Source organism: Rhinopithecus bieti, unplaced genomic scaffold (assembly GCF_001698545.2).
Source record: "Rhinopithecus bieti isolate Rb0 unplaced genomic scaffold, ASM169854v2 scaffold_3043, whole genome shotgun sequence".
Taxonomy (NCBI): Eukaryota; Metazoa; Chordata; class Mammalia; order Primates; family Cercopithecidae; genus Rhinopithecus; species Rhinopithecus bieti.
Genome location: NW_016804580.1, coordinates 2580051 through 2595532, shown reverse-complemented (window position 1 = coordinate 2595532; position 15482 = coordinate 2580051). Strand labels below are relative to the sequence as shown.

Here is a 15482-nt window from a genome sequence, read left to right as displayed (position 1 = left end):
AAAAAAAAAAAAAAAAAAAAAAAAAAAAAAAAAGTGGTCTTTATAAAAATATATTTACTTTGTTTTTATATACATTCCCTTGTGGGAATGACTCTATGCTATTGCTTTTCTGAAAAACTAGCTGGCATATAATAAGAAAAAAGCAGCTCATTAAAAAAAATTCTAATTGATCCTTTTAGAAGACTGAAAACTCTGTTAACAAAAGTTACTTGTTTAGAGAAGATTAAAAATGGTTTTTAACCGTGATGGGAGGATGGCTTGAGCTCAGGAGTACCAGGCTACAGTGAACTATGATTGTACTCCATTGCACTCCAGCATGGATGACAGAGCGAGACCCTGTCTCAAAAACAACCACCACCACCAAACGACCAAACAAAAAATGGTTTTTAAAACACAAGTTAATTTTAAGATGATCTTGGAATCAGACCCATGGGGTGATTTTCATTAACCCTGCCTAGGAAATAAACAGCTGGCCTTTTGTTCTGCTGCATAAAGGCTTGCGAGGCCTGGTGGACTCCTGGAGGGCTGACGGGTAATCTCACCTCCTGCTACAGGACCCGCAGGGCTCAAGGTGAAGGAGGTGCCCCCGGGTGAAGATTCAGGGAACCTAAAGCCCTACTCCTAAAGGAACGCCGGCTGCTCTAGCAGCTGGGGCCATAAGAAAGAGCAGTCAGCAGAGACAAAACAAACAAAAATAACAAGGAAGCACAGGCAGTGCTGCGTGTGCTACGTGCATGGAAGAGGCTGCCCTTTTGCTTCCAGTTCCTGCTTTTGTCACTGACACCTGTGGTCCCCATGCTAGTGACAAACTTGACTGTGCCGTGATTCCTCATCTGCCAACTAGAGATGATCATGTGTCTACTTCACTGGGTTGTTATGAGAATTATTATTATTTTATTATTAAAAAATTTTTTTTTTGGAGACTGAGTTTTGCTCTTGTTGCCCAGGCTGGAGTGCAATGGTGCAATCTCGCCTCACTGCAACCTCCATCTCCTGGGTTCAAGTGATTCTCCTGCCTCAGGCTCCTGAGTAGCTGGGATTAACAGGCACCCGCCACCATGCCTGGCTAATTTTTTATATTTTTAGTAGAGACAGGGTTTCACCACGTTGGCCAGGCTGGTCTCAAACTCCTGACCTCTGTGATCCACCCACCTCAGCCTCCCAAAATGCTGGGATTACAGGCATGAGCCATTGCGCCCAGCTGTTATAGAATTTAAAAAATAATAATAGATAGAAAGCATTTGACCTCATGCAACATACATGCACAATACAGGTGGGTTTTTATTAAATTGCATTTTAAGCATTGTGACAAAATATGCATACCATACAATTTACCATTTGAGCCAATTTTAAGCATACAGTTCAACGGCATTGAATACATTCACATTATTGGGTAGCCATCACCATCTTCTATCTCCAGGACCTTTTATTTTTTATTTTTTAAATCATCCCCAGCTGAAAGTCTATCCCCTTTAGACACTAACTCCCCACTCTCCTCTTCTCCCAGCCCCTGGCAACCACCGTTCTAGACTTTGTCTCTGTGAGTCTATTCTAGGTCCCTCATATATGTGGGGTCATTCCGTATTTGTCCCCTTGTGTCTGGCTCGTCTAACCTAGCAGGTTGTCGTCAATTTTAAAGGCATTTTGAATGCCAGGTTTATGCTGCTGGAATGGCAAGTGGTCCCAGAGAAGTCAGGCAAACTCAGTTGTGGAAATTAAATCAATATATATTTTCGTAGCCTAAAAGCAGATACCGCATCAACAATTGGACCCATTACTCTTCACACACGCTGTGATCTATTAACGTTGGTCACTGTAGTATGCTGGAGCTCTGGGGAAATGGTTCTTTTTAGGTCTCTTTAAACAAACGAGTTTCAACAACATTTTCACCAATTAGCTGTTCCAGCCACAGCATCACATCCTTCAAAAGTCATACAGAAGCGGTCAACTGGAGGCTGTATGGGGAACTCCGAATCTTATACATCTCCTGCAATGTCCTGTGAATGCCCACCCTTCATATAAAATACAAAGAAGTGAAGAAAGGCTGAGGTCTCTTTGTTCTGTTTGCTGGGTCTCATTCTGTCACTCAGGCTGAAGTGCAGAAGCATGACCACAGCTCACTGTAGCGTCAACGTCCGGGGCTCAAGTGATCTCTCACCTCAGCCTCCCAAAGAGCTGGGATCATGGGCACACACCACCACATGTGGCTAATTTTAAAAAAAACATTTATAGAGACAGGGTCTCGTACGTTGCCCAGGCTGGTCTCAAACTCTTGAGCTCAAACAATCTTCCCGCCTTGGCCTTCCAAAGTGCTAGGATTACAAGCGTCAGCCATCTTGCCTGGGCTAGTTCTGAGGTCTCTTTAAAATACAAACTTTTTATCTGGGCTCGGTGGCTCATGCCTGTAATCTCAGCACTTTGGGAGGCCAAGGTGGGTGGAACACCTGAGGTCAGGAATTCCAGACCAGCCTGGCCAACCTGGCGAAACATCATCTCTACTAAAAATACAAAAATAGCTGGGCATGGTGGTGCACACCTGTAGTCCCAGCTACTCGGGAGGCTGAGGCAGGAGAATCAGGAGGTGGAGATTGCAGGGAGCTGAGATCAGCCACTGCACTCCAGCCTGGGTGACAGAGCAAGACTCTGTCTCAAACAAACGATCTATCTATCTATCTATCTATCCATCCATCCATCCATCCATCCATCCATCCATCCATCCATCCATCCATCCATCTTTTTTCTGAGTTCAAATTTAGCCCATCTAACCACCTTGGGCCTCTGTATTCTAGCTACAGTGCCAAACATATATATCTTAATTAAATCATTTTAAAGAGACAGTTGACAAAATTATTCTCTAATTATTGTCATTCAATAAGTATACTAAATTGAACTGAATTCCACAATTTCCAAATATTCAACTAATCTTTTACCCTGAGAGTTCTTTAAATATTTATGTCTATAATACAGAAATTCATGATTCCTCAAAATGTACATGGTTGCAAACGTGTTTTTATCTTGCTATGTTATCCAAGTAAGTGGCAATTTCCTCAACAGAGGCTACATTTAACTTCACCTACATAGTACTCAACACGTATCACATGGAAGTCATTAACATTTTGGGCAACATCATAAGGCTCTTCTTTTTTCTAGATTGTTATATTTGGGTGGATATACGCATTTTTTTAAAGAATGCCCAGATATCAAATCAGCATTAATTATTCACAGCCCACTGTAAAAGACTTGCACGCTGAGCTGTGCATGATGTTCAGAACCTTCTGATGTGGAATTTAGCCTTGAAAAATTCCTTTCAAGTGTTTACATTGACCATTAAATCTGATTAAGTGAAGTCACAAAAATAGCCATCAACCCGGATCCAACAGAAAGGAGCTCAGGCTCATCAGGTTTCGCCTTGCATAAGTACCTGTGTTGTTAGAAACGTGGTCTCAGGATTGAAGGTACATTCCTTAAGTAATTACTCGGGCTTCAAAGTAAAGACAAAACTAGGAACAGCTATTCTCAGATGCTTTAAGGATACTGCATTACTGTTATAGGCTTTTACAGCCTCCCAGAGCAGTGGAGAGATAAGAATTACTGCCTTCATTGTATAGGAGAAAAAAAAAAAGCCTAGAGATGTTAATCAACTTGCTCAAAAACTAAGGAGCCAGTACTAGAATTAAGAATAAAATCTTGGCTGGGTGAAGTGGCTCAAGCCTATATCTGTAATTCCAGCATTTTGGGAGGCCGAGGCAGGCAGATTGCCTGAGCTCAGAAGTTTGCAACCAGCCTGGGCAACACAGTCTCTACTAAAAAAAAAAAAAAAAAAATTAGCCGGGTGTGGTGGCATATGCCTGTAGTCCCAGCTACTCAGGAGACTGAGGCAGGAGAATTGCTTGCACCCAGGCACAGAGGTTGCAGTGAGCCAAGATCTCACCACTGCACTCCAACCTGCCAGCCTGGGCGACAGAGCGAAATTCCATCTCAAAAAAAAAAAAAAAGAATAAAATCTTGTTCTTGTCCTTTCAGTGCAGTCAGATATGTCCATTCTATCATGTTTTCAAATCAAAGCCTTTTTCTTCTATTAAGAAGATCAGGAAGCACAGAATGCTATGAGGGCACTTTTATCAATGAGTATGGCCCCTTCCGACTGATGGCGGCAGGTCTGTTTTGTGTGTTGGTAGCACAGTTAAAGATCTTACATGTGATTTCATGGGTCAGGTTTTTCTCTTCTCTGATGTCCAAAAAGCTACTAACAAGCCAGGTGCAGTGACTCATGCCTGTAATCCCAGCACTTTGGAAGACCAAGGCAGGTGGATCACTTGAGCTCAGGAGTTTGAGACCAGCCTGGGTGACAAAGTGAAACCTCGTCTCTACAAAGAATACAAAAATTAGCCGGGCGTGGTGGCACACGCCTGTAGTCCCAGCTACTTGGGAGGCTGAGGTGGGATGATGGCTTGAGCCTGGAAGGCGGAGGTTGCAGTGTGCTGAGATCGTATCACTGCACTCCAGCCTGGGCAACAGTGAGACCCTGTCACTCCCCCAGCTCCCCCACCGACTCCCTCAAAAAAGCCACTAACATTAACAAAGCTAGGTAACTGAACAAAGGTTTAAGGAAAAGTGATGACTATTTGTGAGTTAACAAATGACATGATATTACATTAAGATCAAACTGCTAGCAGATCCCTTAGCAAAAAACCATGTACAAAGTTCCAGTTCTGGCTGGTCTCAGTGGCTTACACCTATAATCCCAGCACTTTGGGAAGCTGAGGCAGGCGGAACTTGAGATCAGGAGTTTGAGACCAGCCTGGCCAACATGGTGAAACCCCATCTCTACTAAAAATACAAAAATTAGCCAGGCGTGGTGGCACGCACCCGTAGTCCCAGCTACTCAGGAGGCTGAGGCAGGAGAATTGCTCCAACCCGGGAGGCGGAGGTTGCAGTGAGCCAAGATCATGACACTGCATTCCAGCCTGGGTGACAGAGTAAGACTCCATCTCAAAAAAATAAAAGAAAGTTCCAGTTCTCCAACTCTTAAGAGGAGAGCGGAAGATCTCTGAATGGCCAGTGGAGGGGGAGCCCTTCAGGAAGCTACAAAGGCACAGTGTCCCTGCCAGGCCCTGCCAGCCCTGAATCAACAGAAACGTGATGGTATGTTGGCTTGTGCTGTCCCTGACAATGTAAAATCTATGAACAGAAACGTGAGACAGAATTCACTTTTCATATGAAGCGTGCTTCGGTCAGATGTGCCCTTTTCCTTATTCTACGCAACGGTTATTAGCTCTCTGTCAAAAATAAGTGAGATATCTTAATAAAGTCAAAAGGTTTTTGCTCCATATTCCGAAACTGAGGTTTAAACTTGTGACGAGTCTATCTGTTGATTTCTAATGACATGAACACTCTATTTCCTCAAGCTAGCCTCTAGACATATCAGTAGGGTATTACAATATAAATTTAAGATAAATTTATATGAAAGATAGTATTTTGATAGCATAGTATTAGATAGGGGAAAAACTATTTCACAGTTAATTCTGTAAGGAGCTACTCATTTTTTGTTTGTTTTAAGGAGCAGAGCATGTTTAATAGGCAAGAAAGAAGGAAGATGCTCCCTCATACAGAAACAGAGGGAGGGGAGTTCCAAGGCGAGAGAGGGAAAGCCTGTTAATATCTAACAAATAAAAGTAACCTTTTAATCTAAATACAGGAAGCCTAATGAAATAATTTGCAAAGAAATACAAAGAATATGTAAATATTCACCTTCAGTAATAATCCACTAAACAGAAATTAAAACAATGCTGTATAAGTATTTACATGAGAAGCAATCATTAATACCTAATGCTGCGTACATTGTGATAAAATTAGTATATGAATAATGTTGGCATTGTCCACTGGTAGAATTTGGAAGAAAGATATCAAAGGCATAGCCAGAGACTTATAAGAACATTCAAACCCACTCACTGTACAAATAATTCCATATCTGATGATTTATCTCAAATAAGTTATTCAATGGAGCTGAAAACCGTATGTTCAAATTTGTTATTATAGACTTATCTATAAAAACAAAATTATAAAATCAATTCAAAAGTCCAACAATAAATGGCCATTTTATTGGACAATCAATGGCAGATCTGCACAATGTTATATTATGCTGATTAAACAGTGATCTCAAAATAAGGTTGAAGGAAAAAAGGCAGAACCCACAGTTGTCTGAATACTACAGTTACAACTATAAAATATGTATGCTTGTAGAAAAGAACTGCAGTCCAATATGCCAGCATAACAATATCTGACCACAGCACGGTGAGACTGTGGGGTACTCCTACACCCACACTCTTTTAATATTTCTTCTGTTTTATTTTATTTTGAGATGGAGTTTTTGCCCAGGTTGGTGTTGTTACAGGCATGAGCCACTGCGCCCGGCCTATTTCTTCTATTTTTATTAATAAAAAACTTTAATTACTTTGAAGGATAAAGCTCTCTTTCACGCCTGTAATCCCAGCACTTTGGGAGGCCGAGGTGGGTGGGTCACCTGAGGTCAGGAGTTCAAGACCAGCCTGACCAACATGCTGAAACCCCGTGCCTACTAAAAATCCAAAAAAATTAGCTGGGGGTGGTGCCACACGCCTGTAATCCCAGCTACTTGGGAGGCTGAGGCAGGAGAAACACTTGAACCCAGGAGGTGGAGGTTGCAGTGAGCTAAGATCACGCCACTGCACTTCAACCTGGGCGATAGAGTGAGGCTCCATTTAAAAAAAAAAAAAGGTTTTGTCAATTTTAATAATGAAAATAACTGGAAATCTCGATTGCGACTGCACAAAATGACTGCTTCCACAAACTGATCATTTTATGGGGCAACGTACAATCAAACAGGATGGCACCTCTTGATGCTGAAGCCAGCATCTCCATGTACATACATTAGCCACCAGGCCTTATGAACATTATACTTGCATTTAAATACAAATTATCTGAAGAGTGATGTAGAAGCCTGCAGCCTTAGATCATTATTTGTCACATGCTAACTTTCTCTCTCTTTTTTTTTTTGATAAATGCTTGAGCAATATAAAAGTAAAGAGGAAGAAAAAATAACCCACAATTACTAGCGTTCTTAGAATACTTAATCACCATCATCTTACTTGTTCTCTCAGGCTTACATCCATTCAGGATTTATTTATTTATTTATTTATTTATTTATTACCACTTAGGAGTTGAGGACCACTTTGAGAACTGACAGAAGCTAGAAAATGTTCACATATGCAGAGACTGAAATATTTGCACACAGTTTTAGAGCATCTATATTTGCTTTCTCCTCCCAGCCCTCTGATAGCTGACCCACAGGTCTCCAATTAAGAGTCACACTTCACAAGGGTGACATTTAATCCCTCCCCGTCCTCCAATATGCAAATAAAAAATCACTTTCCTTTGCTGCCTATCAGAAATATCATAGTTTGGGATTTCAGAGCTAAGTTCTTTCATTCCTAGCCACTGCAGAAAATATAGGAAGGCATACACCTTCCCTTAATAACTCTAGGAACTATGTTAAGCCATCTATCTACTTATATTCTATGGATGTACTCTGATCTTTAAAAAAATCTCACAAATATCTTGAAACACAGCTATTATTATTCCTAATTTTACAGATGATGAAACTGAGGCTCAGAGAAGACAAAATCTGCCAAATCACACCATTATTTAGGAGATGGTTTAGTATTCAATGTCAAGTCTGACTAGATCCAAACACTTGGCTCTTACTCACAGTCAGAAAAAACAAAAATGATGGGTAATAATAATAATAATAATAACCTGTCCAAATCAGAGAGATCATTGTTATCTGGAGGAAGGGAAGAAAGAATAGAGAAAAAGTGACCATCTGGGTCTAAGAATAATGGCATTCAATTGCAGTTATTAAAGATACTATGTTCAAGAAATTTACAATGCAACAATACCAGGATTCATAAATAAATTGCGCACTTAAAGCTAGTAAGACTGATCTATATATATTCGCCTTTGGCAGTAGAAAGTAATTACACCAAATTGCATTGGTTTATTGATTTCATTTTAATGCACAATGAGAATTAAATGGGTGATTTCTAAATGTGCTTTCTGCATTTGGGGTTTGGAACAGCATTAGAAGGTACTGAAATAAACTGAAACTGATAGAAAAACTGAAATCATACTTGGGATGAGAACAAAATAAAGACCACACAGTTTATTCAGCATTCTAAAACCTATCCCATAATACATATACAGGCACACATAAATATACATATATAAATATACATATGTATAATTTTTAAAATTCTCTCCGTTTATATTCTTGTCCAAACTTGAAAGAAGCATTTCTGTCATTATTGGAGAACTTTGAGAAAGACTGAATTTAAAGTGTTGAATGGTTACAGAATAAAAACTTTATAAAGAGTTATTTTAAACTTTAACCATTCAAAATCCAAAATCCATGTATTTATAAGCCCTATTCAAGCATAGTTATTAGTTAAAATGAGAAGTGGCCAGGCCATGGGAAACAAAAAGTCTACTTTTAGGGAAGAAATAATTTAAAAGAATAAACATCCCTGTGCAGATTCCCCATAATACTTAAAGACAGGACTAAAATTAAGTGTAGGATAAATTATTCATGTGATTATTATTATTTTTGTAGACATGGATCTTGCTATGCTGCCCAGGCTGGTCTCTAGCTTCTGGCCTCAAGCCATCCTCCCATCTCGGCCTCCCAAACTTTTGGGATTACAGGTGTGAGCCACCATACCTGGCCTTGTGACTATTTAAAATCATACGCATTACCATTCTTATTAAATAACTGTGACATAATTGTGATCAGTTTTGTTGCTGAAAATATTCAAAATGGCCAATGGAATGTATTTGGCCATTTGCATTTTAGGTTATACATGTTTTTGTAATTCATAGAATTCCTCTGCAGGAAAAATATAGCAGTTATTTCATGTCTGATAATATTCTTAAAAAGCAAGCAAGTTTACAGGAAGTAATTCCAGATGTACTCAAACAGGTATTGAATAATTTATAAATTGGGTGTGAATAGCATTTGATAAGTGGGTGGGACGTATCTAATGCCCAGAAATCGTTGATAATTAGTGTATACATTGCCAGCCATGTCAGAACCTAAATAAATAGAATTGTTGCATACAATACTTAATGAGGGCCAACTCAGAAAGTCAAATTCTGTATCTTTATAAAACTTAAAGTGAAATCTAATAAAAGAATCATCAAAATCACATAGATTAAGCAAAGTATCTCAGTTTCCAGTTTTATACGATACAACACAGAAGAAATGATCACAAAGGTATTTCCTAGCAAGTATTTTTTTTCTCTATTATACTAAATTTAGTATAGGTTGGAACAATTAGAAACAAAAGAAGTACTTAAAATAATTTTTAGACAAATTAAAATGGTATTTTCATGTCCTATTAGCACAAATATTTCTAACTTCATGATTTTTATTTTTACAGGCTCTGGTTTCGTTTTAGGTTCAGGACTCTTCTGTGCGCGTTTTCATCCTTACCTAAAAAGGCACCAATAAATAATAATATGGTCTTTTCTTTAAAAGTTCTAAACCAAATCCGAAGACCCAAACAGTCAGTCCTCGTGTGGCAAAGCTTTATGTTTAAGTATTTTAAACTTTAGACTCTCATGTTTGTATTTTATTAAATTCAAAACTTCTAAAGTGACGAAGAATAAAAAAATCTTAATTTGCAGCAAAACAGCAAGTCAGACCATCGTGATTTACACAGAAAAGTCTCAGACACACAAACGGTTCAGTGGCTAGGCTGTCAGAATGATACTCAAGACAAGTGCTGGTCTATAGCTGGAAAAAGCATTTTCATTTTCCACTAAATTTGTCTGCACCTGGACTCTCTATCCAAGCTACTAAATGAAGCTCAGTAAGATACAGTTTAAAACCAGAGTTCCAGTTTCACTTGCTTAAATCACCACAGCATTCAAGTAATAACACTGTGAATGGCAACATTTCTGGCAAGATAAGAAAGTCTAAAAAGTTAAGTAACTAATATGATTTTAGCTCAAGCTCAGCAACAGTTCTATGCATTCCTGTTTTCTTTAAACCACACCGTGCATCTGGCCGGCTTCTCTCCCGTATGCTTACCCCAGGAATAATGTATTTCGTTTGAGGAGCTATAAGGCGTCTGTCAAGCATGCTAGACCAATTCCAAGTGCGCCCAGCACTCCAGCAGGAATTTTCTTCACAGGAGCAAAAATTCAGGACTAGCTAAAGGCAGCCAAGTCTTGCTTTGCTGAACAGCATAGCAACTGCTTTCCTTTTTCTTGCTGGCTTGGGGTGTGTAGTATTAGTTAGTGTGACTTTCTAAAGTTCGTCAGATCACAACAGCTCTCTGTTCCAGAACCACTTAGTTAGAGCAGAAGAGCTCACCAAAGTCAATTAACAAACGCAAGTGGGAGGGTCTTATTCTCCTCTGAATTACGTCAGCTGGCTTGGAAGACGGACTGACGCCTGCAAACTTGTCAAAGTAGAGTAACACTTCATTAGTATCAGATGCGACAGGTCCCTGGGGCAGCCAGGACTCCAGTGCTGCTTGAGAATCCTTTCTTCAGAACAGAACAATAGGTTGCATAACTGGATAAGCTGTTGGCATTCAAAGAAACTACTGCCCTGAAAAAGTCTGGAATAATAGTAAAACTATTTTTCTGCTCCCACCCACTGAAGAAATATTTTCTCTTTTGCACACAAGAAAGTGATCTTTATTTTTTTATTGCCTTTCAAGTTCTCAGTGTGTATGCAAAATCTAATTTTTTTCACAGTCAAATGAGTATCACTTGGAGATATTTACTTTTTTAAATTAAAAGCTTATTTATATTAAAAGACAGCATTAAAAATTGAAATAATAAACACAATATTCTGAGAGCATGCTTGCAACACACACAGACACACACACACACACACACACACACACACGGGTATTACCATCCAGGAAATAGAACTCCTATAAATCAAAAGACTCACAACTAAAAGAACATGGAAAGCAAGACATGAATAGATAAATCACAGGAGATAAAATTCTAGTGGTCAATAAACGGGACTTCCTTTCTAATCAGGAAATACAAACTGAAATCACAGTTTTACCATTTTGCATCCATCATGGTGGAAATATTTTTTACAAACCTGAAAATCTCAGATCTTGGTGAAAATGTCAAGAAGGGGATGGCAAGCTATGGCCCACCGTCAAACTCAGCCAGCCACCTGTTTTGTATAACCTGCAAGCTAAGAATGTGTTTTACATTTTTAAATTACTGGGGAAAAAATAAAAAAACAGAATGGTATTTTGTGGCACATGACAATTACATGAAATTCAAATCAATGTTCTTAAATAAAGGTTTATTGGAACATATGGGCTTGTTGGTTTATGTATGCTCCATGGCTGTTTTTGTGCTACAAGAGCAGTCGTTGCAACAGAGACCATGTAACTCACAAAGCCTTAAATATTTCCTTCGTGGCCCTTTACAGAAAAGGTTCGTAAGCCTGTGATGCAGAGCAACTAGACTTTCACATTCTGTTGGTGGGAGTATATCTTATTTATTTATTTAGAGACGGAGTCTTGCTCTGTTGCCCAGGCTGGAGTGCAGTGGCATGATCTCGGCTCAGTGCAACCTCTGCCTCTCAGGTTCCAGCGATTCTCCTGCCTCAGCCTCTTGAGTAGCTGGGATTACAGGCGAGTGCCACCAAGCCTGGCTAATTTTTGTCTTTTTAGTAGATATGGGGGTTCAGCATGTTGGCCAGACTGTCTCGAATTCCTGACCTCAAGTGATCTGCCCGCCTTGGCCTCCCAAAGTGCTGGGATTACAGGCATGAGCTACTGTGCCCAGCCTGTTGGTGGGAGTATAAACTGGTACAGTCACATTAGATATTTAGCAGGATATAATGAAACTGTTGATGCCCAAGTACTTAGACCCAGGGATACCCTCACATGAGTACATAGGGAGGTGCATGAACGAAATGTCCCTAGCTACACTGAGGGGCTGTAGTAAAAAACAGGAAACAGGCTGGGCGTGGTGACTCACGCCGATAATTCCAGCACTTTGGGAAGCTGAGGTGGGAGGATTATTTGAGCCCAGGAGTTTGAAACCAGCCTGGAAAACAAAGGAAGACCCCATCTCTGCAAAAAAATTTAAAAATTAGCTAGGCATGGTGGCATGTGCCTGTGGTCCCAGCTACTCGGGAGGCTGAGTTGGGAGGATCATTTGAACCTGGGAGGTAGAGGCTGCAATGAGCTATGATCATACCACTGCACTCCAGTCTGGGTGGAGTGAGACCCTGTTTCAAAAAAAAAAAAAAGAAGGAAAGAAGGAAAGGGAAAGAAGGAAAGAAGGAAGAAAGGAAAGAAGGAAGAAAGGAAGGAGAGAGAAAGAAAGAGAGGAAGAGAGGAAGAAAAAACCTAGATGCATATCAACAGAAAAGTGGATAAAATTTTGGATACTATTCAGTAGTAAAAGTGAATGGTCCGGAAGTTACCTACTTGAGTAAATCCCTACAAACACAATGTTGATAGAAAAAGCAAGTTTGGGAACTGTAAGGTACCTTAAGAACCTGTGTGTACAAGGGTTCCCTTTTCTCCACACCCTCACCAACACTTGTTATCTCTTGTCCTTTGGATCACAGCCATCCTAACAAGAGTAAACTAGTATTTCATTGTGATTTTGACTTGCATTTCCCTGATGATTAGTGATGTTGATACATTTACATATATTTGTTGGCCAGAGTTTTATGTCTTCTTTGGAGAAATGTCCATTCAGGTCCTTTGTACATTTTAAAACCAGGTTATGTCTTTTTTCCATTCTGTGAGTTCTTTATATATTTGGGGTATTAGCTCCTCATCAGATATGTATTTTGAAAATATTTTTTTCCCAACCCACAGGCGGCCTTTTCATTTGGATGACTATTTCCTCTGCTATGGGAAAGCTTTTGGTTTGGTGTAATCTCACTTGTTTATTTTGTTTTGTTGCCTGAGATTTTGGTGTAATGTTTTAAAACAATTATTACCAAGGTCAGTATTCAGCAGCTTTTCCATAATGTTTTCTTCTAGGAATCTGATGGTTTCAGGTCTTTAATCCACTTTGAGTTGATTTTGTTCATGGTACAAGATAATGATCCAGTTTCATTTCACTGTGTATATGAGTATCAAAACATCATGTTGTACACCTTAATATATAGAGACATTTTTTAAAAAGAACCTATGACATGATTTGCAGCAAATTTGAAAATATGCAGAAATACTATATATTTTATGTAAGTGGTAAAACATGTAAAAAATAAATATGAAAATAATGAATACCAAATCCAGGATGGTGGTTATGTCTGGAGAGGAGTATATTTGGAAGGGTTAGTGAGGGGAAGGGGCAGTTTTATCAGTAATATGTTTTCAAAACTAGGTCATACCTACATCACTGGTCATTATAATATTTTCTATGCTTCTTTATATTCTGAAATAATTTATAATAAATAAGTGTTTAAAGTTAGGAAAACCTGTTAAAAATTTTTGATACAAAAAGTGCTAGACCCTTGTGGCCATTAAAATGCTTATGAGACACTTCCGTTATATAACAAATGCTACAATAGGTAAGAGTAAATAAAAGAAAAAAGTAGGCTAGACATGGTGGCTCACACCTGTAATGTCAGCACTTGGGGAGGTCAAGATGAACAGATCACATGAGCTCAAGAGTTCAAGACCAGCCTGGACAATAAAGAAAGACCTCAGGCATAGTAGTGCATGCCTGTAGTCCCAGCTACTCAGGAGGCTGAGATGGGAGGATTGCTTGACTCCAGGAAGTCGAGGGGCCAGTGAGCCAAGATTATGCTACTGCATACCGGTCTGGGAAATGGCAGTGAGACCTGTCTAAAAAAAGAAAAAAGAAAAAAAAAAAAAGAAGAAGAAGAAGAAAGAAGAGAAAAGAAAAGCAAAAGAAAAAAGTGGACTACCAATTTGTTTTTACAATAAATATTCCACTGTTAAAAATATTTAGAAGAAACTTGTAAGAAAGCATATGAATTATATTAACAGTTGTGGGTTACTGAGTAGTGGTGTGAGGGTATTTGTTTTTTCTTTCCTTCTAAAAAATTTAGTACTTTTCAAACTTTCTACAGTGGGTTGGTATTACTTTTCAACCTCAAATAAAGTTTCAGTGTCTAACACGTAACCAAGGATTATCTAATTTTCTAGGGAAATTAGAACCCTTTGTTTAACTCAGCATTTATTATGGGTTAGGATATTTTTTATCTCTGTGAGGATAGACTTTAACTTGTCAAAAACTGACAGACATGCAAATGAATTCGTCCAATATAAATAAATTGGTCTAGAAGAAATGCAAATGATTGCTGTCTTGTAGGAAAGACTATTCCCTAAGTCATCTTTTTTTTTTTTTCTGTTTTTGAAATGGAGTCTCGCTCTGTTACCCAGGCTGAGGTGCAGTGGCACGATCTTGGCTCATTACAGCCTCCGCCTCCTGGGTTCAAGCAATTCTCATGCCTCAGCCTCTCGAATAGCTGGAATTACAGGCACTTGCCATTATACCTGTCTAATTTTTGTACTTTTGGTAGAGATAAGGTTTTGCCATATTGGCCAGACTGGTCTCAAACTCCTGACCTCAGGTGATCTGCCCACCTTGGCCTCCCAAAGTGCTGGGATTACAGCATCAGCCGCCACGTCTGGCCCATCCTAAGTCGTCATTTTATTGTTCTGGGGAGTACTAACCAGTTCTTGTATCTAATTGAACAATCACAGCCCACCGTTCTTTCTTTCAATGACTAAAAATACTTAAACCTTTCCCATAATCTTTCAAACTAGCTTAACCATGCTGGCTCCTTTGACGAATTAAAAAAAAAAATGCTTTGGCCTGTATTCAATCTATATTTGTTGAAAGAAATGTTCTGAAAGTTTGGAAACATTATATTTGGACGCCAGTTTTAAATTTGAAACCATAGTTCCTTTCTCTTCTGACAATGGCATATTTGAGTATTAGCTTTCCAAACCCAGCCCACTTTAATTTATAATGCCATTAAAATATATTTACAACAGAAAAATGTTAACTAATAATGATTTCGGGTAACCAAAAGCAACTGAGGTTTGAAGAGAAGGATGAGGATGTAAATTCTAAATGGAACATACAGAACTTTCAAAGCCTTTTCAAGCTTCTATACATTCTCTACCACTAAATAACTCTGTGTGTGTGTGTGTGTGTGTGTGTGTGTGTGTGTGTGTGTGTGTGTGTGTGTGTTTTCTGGCTCGCAAATGAGACTGAGAGATATTTTGTTGAGGTCCTTGGGAAGAGCATAAAGAGAAAAACTAATGAGGAAAAACTGAGGAAAAAATGTACGTGTCAATGAGAAATAGACTTGAGATTGAAACTCAGAAAAGAGAATAATTGAGGTTCAGGTGAGACAGGAAGTGATGGACTTAATTTTTTTTTTTTTTTTTTTTTTTTTTTTTTTT

At 39.0% G+C, this 15482-nt stretch overlaps 1 protein-coding gene across 7 annotated transcripts in view; it reads right to left on the bottom strand.

Moving 5' to 3' along the window:
- CACNB2 (calcium voltage-gated channel auxiliary subunit beta 2) overlaps positions 1 to 15482 on the bottom strand; it is a 424156-nt gene that overhangs the window by 208320 nt on the left and 200354 nt on the right. The window contains exon 1 of one of the 7 annotated variants that reach the window (XM_017869215.1): positions 10127 to 10418. The exons of the other annotated variants lie outside the window; for them this stretch is intronic. Coding sequence (XP_017724704.1) covers positions 10127 to 10177 — 51 coding nt within the window. The 5' untranslated portion in view covers positions 10178 to 10418. Of the gene's footprint in view, positions 1 to 10126; positions 10419 to 15482 lie in introns of those variants that run through there. 7 annotated transcript variants of the gene reach the window in all.